This window comes from Lethenteron reissneri, chromosome 18 (genome assembly GCF_015708825.2).
Source record: "Lethenteron reissneri isolate LAM-NWPU_2019-01 chromosome 18, ASM1570882v1, whole genome shotgun sequence".
Classification (NCBI taxonomy): domain Eukaryota; kingdom Metazoa; phylum Chordata; class Hyperoartia; order Petromyzontiformes; family Petromyzontidae; genus Lethenteron; species Lethenteron reissneri.
In genome coordinates this window covers 15427306-15442610 of record NC_083796.1, presented here as the reverse complement: position 1 = coordinate 15442610, position 15305 = coordinate 15427306, and the positions used below count along the sequence as shown (strand labels likewise).

General features: G+C 58.9%; 1 protein-coding gene across 2 annotated transcripts in view; it reads left to right on the top strand.

The window, feature by feature from the left end:
* The window catches only part of LOC133343928 (inactive tyrosine-protein kinase PEAK1-like), a 57745-nt gene that overhangs the window by 33176 nt on the left and 9264 nt on the right, over positions 1–15305 (top strand). For both annotated transcript variants that reach the window (XM_061553951.1, XM_061553952.1), the window contains exons 2-3: positions 7657–10924; positions 14939–15186. In XM_061553951.1, the coding sequence (XP_061409935.1) occupies positions 7755–10924; positions 14939–15186 (3418 nt within the window). In that variant the 5' untranslated portion in view covers positions 7657–7754. The remainder of the gene's footprint in view (positions 1–7656; positions 10925–14938; positions 15187–15305) is intronic.

The following is a 15305-nucleotide window of genomic DNA, read 5'->3' as shown; positions in this document are numbered from 1 at the left end:
TCCCACTCCCCACACTGCTTCCCACTCCCCACACTGCTTCCCACCCCCCACACTGCTTCCCACTCCCCACACTGCTTCCCACTCCCCACACTGCTTCCCACTCCCCACACTGCTTCCCACTCCCCACACTGCTTCCCACCCCCCACACTGCTTCCCACTCCCCACACTGCTTCCCACTCCCCCCCACTGCTTCCCACTCCCCACACTGCTTCCCACTCCCCCCACTGCTTCCCACTCCCCACACTGCTTCCCACTCCCCACACTGCTTCCCACTCCCCACACTGCTTCCCACTCCCCACACTGCTTCCCACCCCCCACACTGCTTCCCACTCCCCACACTGCTTCCCACTCCCCCCCACTGCTTCCCACTCCCCACACTGCTTCCCACCCCCCACACTGCTTCCCACCCCCCCACACTGCTTCCAATTCCCCACACTGCTTCCCACTCCCCCACTCACAGACCCACCACCGCCCTCCCCCACCAACCCGCCACTCTCACCCACACACTCACCAGGCCATGCCCTCCACCACCACCGCGCTTGTTCTTCTCTGGATCTCTGCCTTGAGCGGCAGGGCCTCGGCTGCAATCTCTTCCATCCCTCTCTGTTCTCTTCATTTCCACAAACGAACCCTTCGTCAGTTCCTCCGGCTTCCTCTCATTCTCATTCCCTCGTTCTTCCTTCTACGAATGCCCTCCAATCCAGTTCTGCTCTCTTCTTCTCATGACCTCCATTGTCATTCTTCGTCTATCGGTGACATTCGAGATGTCTTCACCGGCCTTATTCTCTCTGCTCCGCTCAGACTCCGCATCCCTCTCCGTATCCACACCTCAGGCGCTTCGAACCTTCTCGCTCCGTCCGTTCTCAGCGTCCCCCGTGTCTCTGCTCCACGCCATCGTCTCAGTTCTCTTCTGCTCTGCTGTTTACCCACTCTGGGACGCGTTCACCCGCTCACCCACTAACTCACCCGTCCACCATCTCCTCACCCACCCGCTCACCCACTAACCCACCCTTCCACCTTCCCCTCACCCACTAACTCACCCTTCCACCGTCCCCTCACCCACCCTCTCATCCACTAACTCACCCGTCCACCTTCCCCTCACCCATCCACTCGCCCCCACCCACTCGCATTTCTGCTTCTTCATTGATATGTGACTGCCACTGCAATAGCACCGTTAATAAAGTGTGTCTGTTGTACACTTGGTAATGGTTGTTGTGATAGGAATGGGTGCTGTGGTGTACGAGTTTTTAATGGTTTCCACTCTGGTGTAGGGCTTCTCTTGGGCCTCACGGATCTCTGCCAGACAACATAAAAACATTGCGAGTGTGGAGACGTGGCGAGACACCTGGCTCAACACAGAACCGGTATCTTCCAGAGTGGACTCTGTGCTAGCCTTGAACCAATGGTCAACTACCTCCCCGTGAGATATTTGTCCGAGTTCAGCGCAGAACCACAGTGCACACACCACAATGATCATTGGCCCTGTGGAGGAGAGAAGTGACGAGAGCGGCTGTCCGTGTGCCGTGCGGAGTGGAGCGCGAGCCGCTGCCTCGTGCGCTGTCCGGCGTGCGCTGTCCGGCGTGCGCTGTCCGGCGTGCGCTGTCCAGCGTGTGCGCTGCCTCGTGCGCTGTCTGCCTCGTGCGCTGTCCGGCGTGTGCGCTGTCCGGCGTGTGCGCTGCCTCGTGCACTGTCCGGCGTGTGCGCTGTCCGGCGTGCGCTGTCCGGCGTGTGCGCTCGTGTGTGAGGAGCGGTGGCGCAGAGGTTCGTGGCCGACCGGAGTTCGATTCCGGCCATTATTCGATGACGATGACCTGAACCAGTGCCAGGTTCCCGGTGTGATGCGTAAACATCGCGATTAGGGAGACAAAGGCGGCCGGGCGTGGTGCCGGCCTTCGTAGGTGCTCGCTAACAATACTTGCCCCTGACAGTCTGTTGAGGCTGTAGTATTCTATAGTATGCTGTGAGTTTGCTGTGAGTGAGTGCTGTAGTATTCTATAGTGTGCTGTGAGTTTGCTGTGAGTGCTGTAGTATTCTATAGTATGCTGTGAGTATGCTGCAGTATGCTGTGAGTATGTTATAGTACACTGCAGTATGCTGTGAGTATGCTGTGAGTGAGTGCTGTAGTATTCTATAGTATTCTGTGAGTGAGTATGCTATAGCATGCTGTGAGTATGCTGCAGCATGCTGTGAGTGAGTATGCTGCAGTATGCTGTATGTTATAGTACACTATAGTATGCTGTAGTATGCTGTTGTGAGTATGCCCAACCCCCCTCCCCCCTGTGTGTGTTTGCACAAGGAGGGGTTTGGGCAGTGGGATTATTCAAGTGAGACCTATGCGTGGCATCCGGAGGTTTGGGCTCTGCTCAATCACATGAGCTGCGCGCCAGAGCCATCGGCCCCTGGCAACAGGGCTCGGTGAGCCCAGTGAGCCCAGTGAGCCCAGTGAGCCCAGCCACCGAGCCTCCGGACTCGCTCAGCCCTGCTCGCTCGCTCGCTCCCCCGGGCCTCCCCGCTCACCGACTCGCACCAGGGGAGAGAGTTCCACCCGGCCCGCGCGCCGCCCGGCGTTGGGAGCGGAGTGGCGCTCTCGCTGCGGGGATCGCGCCCGCGCTCCGTCGGGCGCGATCCGCCCTCGAGGGGAGAGCGGTGCCACTTCCACGCCGCTGTGGCCGGCGCTCCTTCAGCGGGGGAGGCACGGCAAAACGAGGCGACCTCTCCCCGCCGAAGCCCTCCCGTCACGGCCGCTCGACAATTGGCGTCGAGCTGCTGAACGAATCGCCGTCGTTGGCGAGAGCAGAAAGCGTCGCCACGGTCCGGCGCGGGCCGCCCGTAGATGGTGCATCATGAAGCACGGGGCTACGAATGTGATTACGACGTCTTGTATCGTTCTTCTGATTTCACGTGGAATGTCTGGGCATTAACGTGGAACGGGAAGCAGCAGAGAGAGCGGCGCGTGGGACTGCTTGCGGAATGTTAATTTGTCCATCCCGTGAGGTCGTTCGTCTTGTGAGGTCTCCCCAGGCTCCACTGAGTTGTTGTTTCATTAGCAGAATCGACTCGATTCGTTTTGAAACTTGCAGGATGCTTAACCGCTGAGTGGCAGGGAGTGGTGTGAGATCTTCTGTTGTTGGGCATTGCTGTAGAGTTAAAGAGCGCATGCCAAGTGACCGGATCGAGGGGGCGTGTGGGTTCGTCCGTGTGTGCATTCGTCCTCGCTCGTGAGAGTGAATGACATGCATGTGTGTTATTGCATGCGTGTTATTGTGTGTGTGTTATTGCATTCGTGTTATTGCATGCGTGTTACTTTGTTAACTCGGCCGTTAAGTACAGGCCCAAAGGGCCAAAACGTCATACGGCCAGTGACAACCAGAACCGTCATAGTTGTAACAGACAAGAGTGTCAAACGTTTATTGAAAATGAGCAAGGTTATGATGAGTTAGCTTTTGGGGAAAAGACGATGGGAAGGAATTCCAGTGTGGATTCGTGCGACGGAAGAATCACAAAGAAAATTGTTGTGGGTGTGCGGTGAGCGGGTGTGCGGTGAGTGGGTGTGCGGTGAGCGGGTGAGCGGGTGTGCGGTTAGCGGGTGCGGTGAGCGGGTGAGCGGTGAGCGGGTGAGCGGGTGTGCGGTGAGCGGGTGTGCAGTGAGTTGGTGTGCGGTGACCTGGCACATTGGGAAACACAGTTGGTGCATTTGCCAGTCATCTCAATCAGTCAACCCATGGCACCTGGGTTTGTTCTGTGACCTTCTGCCCAGCGGGCCTTTGACACTTCACGTGGCCTCAGAGTACACCTAGCATGGCACAAACGGCGCATGTCACCGCCACTTAGTGGTGACCGGTGGTTGTTGTTGTGGTGACCTGCAGTGTGGTGGTGGTGGAACACGGCGTGGCGAGTGAGACGTCACAGCCGGTGTCTGCTAGACAGAGTCCTCAACAAGAGTGGAGGAATCATGGAGCGAGCTTCACGGGAGCGGTCCCCACGGTGGTCGCGACCTCGTGACGTCGTGTCGCACTCACCCCCAGCTGACGCAACTCATGCGCTCCTGTTCTGGTTTGGCGCGCTCACCCCCAGGGTGTCCAGAGTGTCGCCGTGTCTCGCCGCTGTGGCAGTGCCGATGATACAAGATCTCGCGATGTCATTCGAAATTATCGTGTGCTGGAAAACTTGCTAAATTACTAAAAAATTCCCGCAAATGACTTGAAGTGGATTACACACCGCAACCATCACCCCCTCCTGTCAGACTAATGCTCGTTGGCAGGCAAGGGTGCTGGGTCATACTTGTGCCGCACAGTTGCCACTGGGGGGTGCCTTTTCAAACGTGATGAGTTACTGCACAGTCAGAACGATGCGAGTCTACATCCTGGCCGTGGTCTCATCATCCTCTCTGGGGTATATAAAATGTATACAATTTCGTGGCATTTCAACACTGTTAACGCTGTTGGGAGACTATGTATTTCCATGACCCTGGCCTTGGAAATATGGATTTTCCACCACCCAGTGCTCGCTTGAGCCGCATATCACTCGACTCTGACTCTCACGCATTAGTATTCCTGGCACGAGCGGCGAGGTTGGCGATGGATGTCTTTGCACCGTGACATTCTCACCACCCTTCTGGGTCCACCACGCTTGTCTCCATGGGATCGTTAGTGCACGGGCTGACACGCAGACACGCGTGGCACGCACACTCACGTGGCGCACATCAGACACAACGCACACGGCAGAGTCCCCAGCAGGTTTCGTGCGACGTGTTGCCACGCGCCGTTGTCTGTCGACTGCACAGACACGTGCTGTATGTTCTCTCCCCCCCCGCCATGAGTTTTGAATCGCGTTGAAACATTCCGGCAGCTAAACGCCCCTTCGAGCCGCCAATTCGTTTTGGTGACAAACGAGAGACGCCTTCAAGCACGGCGCCACGCAGGGACGTCATCTGCACGTTCTCCCCGTGGTCGCGTGGATTTTTCTCCGGGTCCTGCGGTTTTCCCTCCACATTTAGAATCCACGTGACAACAAGCCGCTTTGTTGATCCATCATTTGTGGCCAGTCGCTTCTGAAAAAGAGCTGTCCAGCTCACTGTGCCTTACCTGGTAAAAATAAAAATGGTTTAGTTTAGGAGCGCGTGCGAACGGGCTCCAGCCAGCCTCGCTACCCCACCGACCGCCGCCATGGCCACGTGCGCCGACCGCCTGTGGCGGTGCCATCGAGTCGGCCAACCTGCGGCCGCCACGCGAGAGCGAGACGGACGTTCATTGCGAAGGAATATGGTGACTGAGCAGCCTCCTTCCCATATGCCCCCCTTCGCATAGACGAGACGTGTCTTTATGTGCATGCCATCATCCATACGGCCTGCCGGGAGTGCATCATTTCAGTCGCATTGGTTCAACACCATACAAACTCTGGGCCGGTTTTGACATTGAGTGTCTCATCAGCATTGTCAGGGTTGCTTTAACTAATGCTGGGCGAACTGCCAGATGTCCGTAAGCAAGGAGGACTCTCTCTGTTAGATATGAGTCCGAGTTTACGAATGATCATCTCTCTTTATTTTCAAGGGCACACGTGGAGCAAGCCCTGACCTGCGACGCGGTCGCACGCGGACGCTTCAGGATGCAATGAACGTCGCCGCTTTGCGCTTGAGCGCACGGACGGGCACGAGGCCACGGGTGGGGAGACACCACCACGGGGAGGGACGGGTGTGGGAGGGCCGGCGACTTGTCTGCTGACTAATTTCGTTACTTCTCCACGTCCACGACGCTTGTGATCGTTTTGAGTCGTTAATGGTGGGGGGGGGGAGAGGGCAGCTTTGCTTGAGCCAGGCGCTCTGGCGGGGCTGTCTCCCGCTCCCGTGGCGGGGATCGCGGTAACCTCGCATGCGGCAGTGAGGCCAGCCAGAGGCAGGGCGGTCAAATAACATTCTACCACGTCAAGTATCTGGCTGCTTTTTCATATTTTGACATCTTTGTTTAAATCAACGGTGCAGCGGATGTGCAGCGGATGTGCAGCGTGTTCTTGGGGGGGGGGGGTGAATAAAAAAAAACATTCGATTGGGCGGGGAGTTCAGGGGAGGAGCGTAGCCAATTTGGCTATACTTCCCCACGTGATGCGATTGAGCCGGCATTTGAGAGACGGCCCAGATAATAAAGCAAGAGACACGGACGATGCAGAGGCTGCTGCGCTAGTTCGACCCCAATACTCCGAGTTGCTGCTTCCCTGTGCAGAACGATGCCGAGAAGACGACGAAGGGAGATGCTGCCCCATGTTTATTGCTCTTTAAAGTCATCGACTTCCGCTCGGGAGTGTTTGCTGGTTGCGTCGGAAAGGAGCAGCAGCTAATAAGTAAACCAGTGCAGCAGCATTATTATGTAAAGGTGTCGTATATTTGTGCACGAGCGCCGCCAGCTAACCAGCAACCTGGATAATTTGCACGCGTCGTGGAGTATTGACTGTGACACCCGCGCGGTGTGTTATTATTCACCCTCCATCAAACACGTTCCACTTCTTGTCTCTGTTCGTCATTTACACCGCAGCATCTCCAGCGCCCCAGTGCTCGCCAGTCATCCCTACACCCCCCACAGGCGCCGTTACTCACAATGCACGGAGAGATCATGTGACCGCACCTGCCAGTAAGGCACGCGTTGCACGTTATGTATCGGTGTGTTTTGTTACTTCCACGTGATGCTCATCTTTCCCGCGCGCATTCAAAATATTTCCTGTGCCGTATCCATGATATGGAAGACGGTTTAATGGGCTTGGGACCTTTCAGCGCCACGGTATAATCACGATAATGAGATGAGCAGTCAGCGTTTGGGCCTCCTGATTAAAAGGGGCATTGTCTCCATGCGGGTTACGAGAGCGGGGAAGCGGACGGTGATGATGCTGGCTCCCCACGCCGCACAGCGCTCCGCTCACCGCCACACTCCCTCTTATCCGGCGGCAGGGCGGTGGCGCGTTGGTAACACCGCGCCTCGCAGCAACGAGGGCCTAAGCTCGATTCCCAACTCGGCCCTCTGTGCTGCATGGGTTTCCTCTGGGTTTTATGGTTTCCTGCCATAGCTAAAACATAAATAAAACACAAATATCCCAATGCTGAAAAATTACTCAATTGGGATTACAGACAGCAACGATCACACCCCCTCCTAAAAAAGCTTGGCAAGACCCTCCTGAAAATTAGTCTTGAGACTCGGCGAGACTGTTGGGGTTACCACCGTGATGATAATGTAGCGGTGCTTGCGGGAGACGCCACCGTTACCGTCGGCCTCGAGGGGAGCGGCGCCCACGTGGAGCGGAAACCTGCAGCTGGGGCCTGCGTGGCCCGGGACGCCAGCTCGCGCCGATCGAGGCGTTGACAGCCGAGCAATGTTGTTCTCGCTTCAGCCGAGTGGAGTAACGAGCGGAGTGGTGTAAGCGATTGCTTTTCGAGGACGTGAAATCATCCGTACGATTAACACAATAACTGCGTCTATGTTACTGAAATAAACACTGTGATGCAAGTCCCACGTGCAACACAGACCCTTGCCTTTCTCTTCCCGCGTTTAACTCCGACGCGATGACATGATGGCACACCGTAAACCCCGCGTAGATTTCCACCCTGAATGAATGTGTTGCACCGTGGATGAACGTCTGCTGACGACGTATTTCTGACATTCTGTGTTTGCTCAGGCCCTCGCGTTGTCCGAGCCGCGGCCAAGTTTCATGAGCCGGCATCGATGTGAGGGGTCAAGCGGAAGCCGCTTCAGCCGACGACGCTGCCGGGGACGATGTCCGTCTGCGACTCCTTCACGGAGCATGCCTGGATCAAAGGGAAGTGCCAGGACTGCTTCAGGCCTCGGGACCAGCACAGAGGAATGCCCGCGAACCAGGCGGCCGGCGGCGGCCACGCGGCTCCGGCGAACGCGGAGAAGACGAGACCTCCCGTGGCCAAAAAGCCGGCGTCCTTCAGAGCCCCGGCGGCGCCGGCTCAGGTGGGGAACGGCGACGGAGAGGTCGGGAGAGATGCCCGGCAGGCTGAGGGGGGACGCGGCGCGCACGCCTTGACGGGGTGGAGGAAGGGCGCCGACGACGGCGCGCTTGACCGAAAGAGAAGCAACAACAACCATCATCATTTTGGCATCAGGCACGCGAGGTTCGAATGCAAGGAGGCGGCGGCGGCGGACTTCGGCTCTGCGTGCGATAAACTGGAGAACGGCAACAACAACGACAACGACGTGTTCGCCGACGCGGCGGTGCTTCCAAACCAGCACCTGGCCGCGGGAGACGCCGCGGGGGGCTGCGACAACAGCTCGCTGGCGCTGTTCCTCAACCGCATCAGGAGCCGCTACCACCGATCGGCGGAGCGCGGCGCGGTGGCCGCGCACGGCTGCCTGGCGAGCGATCGGAAGGTCTGGCGGCCGAGAAAGCGCGTCCGCCTAGGCGAAGGGGGCCCCGAGGTGATCAGCCACGAGGGAGGCGTCTTCTGCTACGCCGACTCTGAGGCCTCGTCCGGGTCGCCCGAGGAGGCCGCCAGAACGGGAGGCGTCGCGGCGGCGCGAGAGGAAGGCCGGGAGAGCTGGGACGAGAGCGACGAGGAGCTCCTGGCCATCGAGATGAGGATGCGGGACCGTTCGCGCTTCGCCGAGCTCAGGCCCAACAGCCTCTCGCCCGTCCACTTCGGGAGACACGGCGGCCGCGCCACGCGGCCCCGGAACCCGGTCCTCCGGCGCGACCGCCCGCACGGGCGCGACGACCGCCCGGAGGCCGAGCGCGACGCGGCCGGCGGCGCCAACGCGAATGCCGACCCCTCGGAGGGCAAGGCCTCCTATGTGAGCAGCTCCGAAGACCTGGAGACGCCGTCGCCCGTGAGCGCGGGGGCGCTCTGCCCTCGCCAGGAGTCGACCTCGCAGGGCCTGGACTCGCAGGGCAACACGAGCGTGAGCAGCGACGACGGCAACGTCGCCGACGCCGAGGCCGAGTTGCGCGACGCGAGCGAGCGCTTCGACGTGGAGGACGCCGCCGAGAGCCGGCGCCGCCAAGGGCCGCGGAAATCGACGCCGTCCGAGACCGACTCGGAGAGCGCGGCGGCGGAGCCGGGGGGCGCCGGGCCGGCGGGCGACAAGAGGACGTTTCGGACTCGCGTATCCGTGTCGCTCGGGGCCGTCGAGAGGAACGCGAAACCGTGTCGGGTGGTGAACCTGGACCCGGCGCCCGCCGCGTGCGACTCGGGTCCAGGGCCGGACGAGGTTTCCGCGAAGCCGCGACAGGCCGAGCCGATGGAGGGCCGCGAGCAGCCGCATCGACCGCAGCAGCAGCAGCAGCAGCAGCAGCAGCACCACGTGGAGCTCCGGTGCGGTGCTCAGCTCGACGTCGCTGCCACGAGGTCCGCGGCGGCGGCGCAGGAACCGTTAACCACGGGGGAGAAGCGGCTCAATCACGCCGCCAACCTCCTGTTCACGCTGAGCGCCGTGCCCCACACCCCCGTGTACGCCCAGAGCACGAGGAGTAAAACATTCATTCCGCCCACGGCCGCTCACGAGGAAAACAACAACAACAACTACTACGTGACTCCCGCGCCGCCAACGTCGGAGTCTCAGGCGTCGCGCCCCCAGCGCAAGGACTCCCCCGGAGAGCGCCCGGGTCGCGAGCACGCGCAGCCGCACGGGAGGCTTGGAGGCGGCGGGAATGCCTCCCCCGCGATCTTCGCTCCGAACGCCGCCTCGCCACGGATCGGCGGCCCTGCCGTGAAAACCACGACGGCCGCGACGCCATCGGGGCTCTGCCGGGGCTCCCCGCCGAAGCACAAAACGTTCTTGTATGTCGAGGGAGCGGGAGGAGACCCGCGGAACGCCTGCCGCGGCTCGGTGGCCACTAGTGAAAGGATCGAGAGGTCGGAGGAGGGACTGCTCAACGCAAACGCCGCCCCGCATCACGCGGAGGACAGGGGAGACGCCAGCGCCGCGCTGTCTCAGCTCGTCGCTTCTATCAAACCTCCCAACCTCCCTCCCGAATTGCCGAAGAAACGGTTCAAAGGCCGGACCGCGGGCGACGAGGCGAAACTCGAGGTGTTGCCGCCCCCGCAGTACCGCGACATGAAGAGGGACGTCTCCTCGGACGGCCGGGCCGCAGGGAGCGACGGACGCCACGGGACGTCTCCCGGTGGCTTCGTGGACCCCGACGCCGCGGACGAAAAGCTGCGGCCGCCCCTCTTAAGACAAGGGGGCGTCGTGGTACCGGGGCCCTCTGCCGGCCGGCCGCCGGCCACCCCCCCGCGGACGTCGCCGAAGTCCCGGAGCGAGGCGGAGGGCGGGGCCGACGCGCCGCCCCGGCCGCCCCCCCGCACGAGTTCGTCCTCGGGGCCTCGCCCCGAGCCGCCGCCTCTCCTCCCCGAGTCGAGCACGAGCCGGACCCCTTCGCCCGGCCGCGCGACGGAGACCGGCGACGTTCCCGGCGCCCCCGCGCCGTCGCCGCAGCAACGGCAGAGCGTGCGGCGCAAGTCCAGCCACTGGGAAGTTGTGCGGAATTTATTTCCGTGGAAAAAGCAGCAGGATGGGCGGCCGGAGAAGAGCGGCGATCGCCGGAACGGCGCCGCCCCCCCGCGTGAGGACGAGCGACCCGACCCGGAGCGGCCGAGCGGCGGCGGCGTCGGCGTCGTCGTCGAGCTCGACGCCGGCGAGAGGCCGGCGGCCGCCCTGCTCTACAAGCAGGACTACCCGCGGTTCATCAACCCCGCTCTCGGAAATGGCTCCGGGGCAGCAGCCCAGAACTCGAGCAGGTCTCCAAAATCCAAAAAGTCTTCCGGCTCGGTCGGCGAAGAACCGGAGCCGCGACCGAGGAAGCGGTCGGCGGGCGCGGAGCGCGGCGAGAAGAAGAGCCCGGCCCTCGGAGTCGCGCGGCAGACGGCGGCCAAGCGGCCTCCCGCGCAGGCCGGGGCGCCGATCCCGGCGAGCGAGAGCAGGTGAGGCTCGGAGCCTTCGCGGGCGGCGCTTCCCTTCGCGAGCGTTCGCGCGCGCGGCCCCCTCGCTGGTGCCCACCGAGCCGTGGGCCTCGGCCCGCTCACCGCTTGCCTTGTCGCCGAATGCTGCTCGCTCGCGCTCTGACGGTAAACACTCGGGCTTCGTCGACAAGCGGTAATCCTGCTAGGGAGGACGTGACAGAAAAGCGCCCCGCGTAGCTTAGATTTAAAAGCCTTTTGCGGCGACGTTCTAATGTCTTCTTCCCATGGGTCGTTCTCTAACATGGTGCGGTGTATCGCCCGCCAAGAATTTAAAACGGAAATGTCTTCATCTCGTCACTTGACAACAATTGCACGGTCGAATACATTTGGGAGGTGAGTTATAATGATGCAGATCCCCTCGTGACCGACACAACGCCATCTATCTGCACCCTCACCCTGGCGTCGCGAGCACGCCACACTAACCCGATACTTGGGCCACTCTGTCCACGTCGCCATGGCACAGCAGTCGGGCCCTGGGTAGCCAGTTGCACGTCTAACAGGCCGACAGCGTTCCGCTCGCCCGAGGTGGCTTTCCACGAGCGACCGTGGCCCATCATGTCGGTGTCGCCGCAGCCGATTCAACGCATTTCTCACCGAGCCGTCACTCGAATCGGCTCGCTGTGTTGCTCTCGCTACCATTCCTATTGCTCGTTTATAATTAAAAGTTTGTTTTACTACATTTCCGTGGAATAGTTCATGCGTGATGCCCCCAATTTTTAGGTCTCTGAGCGCAATTTAAAATAACGAAAATATAAGTGAATGGAGAAAAGTTTTAATTTTGTTTTGAGATGATGTAATCTGATGTGGCGGTTAATATGCGTTATGGATAAAGTCGTCAGATTTTACTTGTCGTACCAAGTCACAGAACTCCTCAAGTGACACGGGTTGCTGAGCACGTGGCCAATGGCACAAACAGCCAAGGGGCCAGCAATAAACAGCACTGTCACAGTTGTGACAGACGAGAGTGAGATACGTTCATTGAATTGACGAGGATTGTAAGAGTAGTTTAAAGATGATTATTCAGCGATTTGGCCAATTACAGTTAAATTGGTTATTTTTATCTTAAACTTGACACTTGACAAGAATTGTCTCATTTGTAAACATTTCTCTTTCTCGTTACCTATAAACAAAGTCTTCCCCATTTCGAACGTTTTTCATAATCAATGTGAGTGTCATCCGCTCCGCGTGGATTGCCTCCAGTTTCTCCACTTGCCTCCCACGTGCCAAACACCGGAGCCTCGCCCACGAATGGAATTGGTGACACTCCACGTACAGGCCGTGTCTGAGACGGTCTGGTGCTGGAGTAACGACAGACAGGAGGAGGAGGAGGGTAAGGTTCGAGTGATTCATGAGGTGGAGGAGGAGGAGAAGGTGGAGGAGGCTTGGGGTGACTTGTGAGACGCGACTTCCCCGGCAGGAGGAGCGAGGCGTTCGCGCTGCTGCCGCTGGGGGTCGTGAGGGCACCGCTGTGTGGCGTTTGTGTGTTCTCCTGTTCTACAGAGACAGAGTGTATGTGGAGTTTGTGTGTTCTCCTGTTCTACACAGAGTGTGTGGCGTTTGTGTGTTCTCCTGTTCTACACAGAGTGTGTGTGGAGTTTGTGTGTTCTCCTGTTCTACACAGAGTGTGTGTGGAGTTTGTGTGTTCTCCTGTTCTACACAGAGAGTGTGTGGCGTTTGTGTGTTCTCCTGTTCTACACAGAGTGTGTGTGGAGTTTGTGTGTTCTCCTGTTCTACACAGAGTGTGTGTGGAGTTTATGTGTTCTCCTGTTCTACACAGAGTGTGTGTGGAGTTTGTGTGTTCTCCTGTTCTACACAGAGTGTGTGGAGTTTGTGTGTTCTCCTGTTCTACACAGAGTGTGTGTTCTCCTGTTCTACACAGAGTGTGTGTGGAGTTTGTGTGTTCTCCTGTTCTACACAGAGAGTGTGTGGCGTTTGTGTGTTCTCCTGTTCTACACAGAGTGTGTGTGGAGTTTGTGTGTTCTCCTGTTCTACACAGAGAGTGTGTGGAGTTTGTGTGTTCTCCTGTTCTACACAGAGTGTGTGGAGTTTGTGTGTTTTCCTTCTGTTCTACAGAGAGTGTGTGGAGTTTGTGTGTTCTCCTGTTCTACACAGAGTGTGTGGAGTTTGTGTGTTTTCCTTCTGTTCTACAGAGAGTGTGTGGAGTTTGTGTGTTCTCCTGTTCTACAGAGAGAGTGTGTGGAGTTTGTGTGTTCTCCTGTTCTACACAGAGTGTGTGGAGTTTGTGTGTTCTCCTGTTCTACACAGAGTGTGTGGAGTTTGTGTGTTCTCCTGTTCTACACGGAGTGTGTGTGGAGTTTGTGTGTTCTCCTGTTCTACACAGAGTGTGTGTGGAGTTTGTGTGTTCTCCTGTTCTACAGAGACAGAGTGTGTGGAGTTTGTGTGTTCTCCTGTTCTACAGAGACAGAGTGTGTGGAGTTTGTGTGTTCTCCTGTTCTACACAGAGTGTGTGGAGTTTGTGTGTTTTCCTTCTGTTCTACAGAGAGAGTGTGTGGAGTTTGTGTGTTCTCCTGTTCTACACAGAGTGTGTGGAGTTTGTGTGTTTTCCTTCTGTTCTACAGAGAGTGTGTGGAGTTTGTGTGTTCTCCTGTTCTACAGAGAGAGTGTGTGGAGTTTGTGTGTTCTCCTGTTCTACACAGAGTGTGTGGAGTTTGTGTGTTCTCCTGTTCTACACAGAGTGTGTGGAGTTTGTGTGTTCTCCTGTTCTACAGAGACAGAGTGTGTGTGGAGTTTGTGTGTTCTCCTGTTCTACACACAGAGTGTGTGGAGTTTGTGTGTTCTCCTGTTCTACACAGAGTGTGTGTGGAGTTTGTGTGTTCTTCTGTTCTACAGAGAGAGTGTGTGGAGTTTGTGTGTTCTTCCTCTGTGTTATAGTGAGTGTGTGTGGAGTTTGCGTGTTCTTCCTCTGTTTTACAGAGAGTGTGTGGAATTTGTGCGTTCTCCGGACACAATCCCATCAGTGAGCTCCTCCAAGGCTGCGTTGGCTGGGTTGTGCAGCCTGCATGCGAACCACTGCATGCTCAAGCAGCTTCACGGGCTAGAGGAGAGATGAAGGCGCAGAGCATGCATGTGCAAAGCCGTTTTCTGCCTCGGGGCTGAGGGCTTTGTTTATTTTAGGCGCCAACGTGAAGTTACCCAAACATGAGCTCCCAATCACACTGGTGCTTTTCATCGGGCGTGACAAGGAGCCGTGCAGATCATTATCACGACTGCACAGAGCACAAATTCTGCCTCGCTGGAATTCGACTGCCGTCACATCTGGGTTGCAAGCGCTCGTTTCATACCTGGCTGCACCGGATAGACGTCATCGTGAGGCAGCAGTCAGGGTGATTGATGATCCAACAGTCACGGATCCACGCCACTCACTCGCCTCCTTGTCACTCTTTGACCGCTGCTACCATGAGTGACGATTTCTGGGAACTTCACTTATTGAGGACTCGGTCTACGAGACTGTTTCATCTCATCCACCACAAAGCAGGTCGCAAAACACACTCACCCACTTACTCACTCACTCACCCACCCACCTACTCACCACCGCACTGCAGGTAACCTCACCTCTTCCTGCATCGTGGCCCCGCCGAGCCATACAGTGGAGGAATTCCACCGAGTGACCGTCTGCGTGAGCGAACGCATTCTTCCTGTGCTTGCGCCCTGTGGTCTCGCGCTGCGGCTGCGGCGGCGGCGCCGCGTCCGTGTGGTTTGTGGAGGCGGGCGCGGGCTGCCGGGAGTTGTTGTGACAGGTCGCAGTCGTGCGGCGGGGAGAGACGAGAGGGGCTCTTGCCGGAGCCGCGCGCGCGTGGCATAGGTGGGCGCTCGCGCTCGCGGGCGACGGACGGACGGCCCCGCCGCGCGTCGCCGCGACTTTCCGGGACGGCGACCTGCCCGGGCTTAGCACCGCGTCTACGGAGTCGCCGCGGCCACGTTCTTAAATTACGCAAACCCGTTTCTCTTCCGAAGCGTCAACTCGGAAGACGTCCGCATGGACGAGAAGTCCGTCGCGATCGCGCCGAGCCAGCCGACGATGGGAAACCACGCCCGCGGGGATCGCCCGGCGAGGAGGGAGACGCCGCCGACGCCGACGACGGAGACCGAGACGCCGCCGGACACGCGGGGCGCGCCGCCGCCCCCGTCGCGCGAAGCGTCGCCGCGCTCGCCTGCGCTGTGGCCTCCCGGCGGCCCCCTCGCGGCCGTCTACGGCAACGTCGGTGAGCACGCCGCACCGCCGCACGCCGCACACCGCACGCCGCGCACGGAGAGCCATCGTGCTGCGGTGATCGGCACGCTGTGCTGTGAACACGGCCGTCCGCCCGTGGCCAATTTCTGC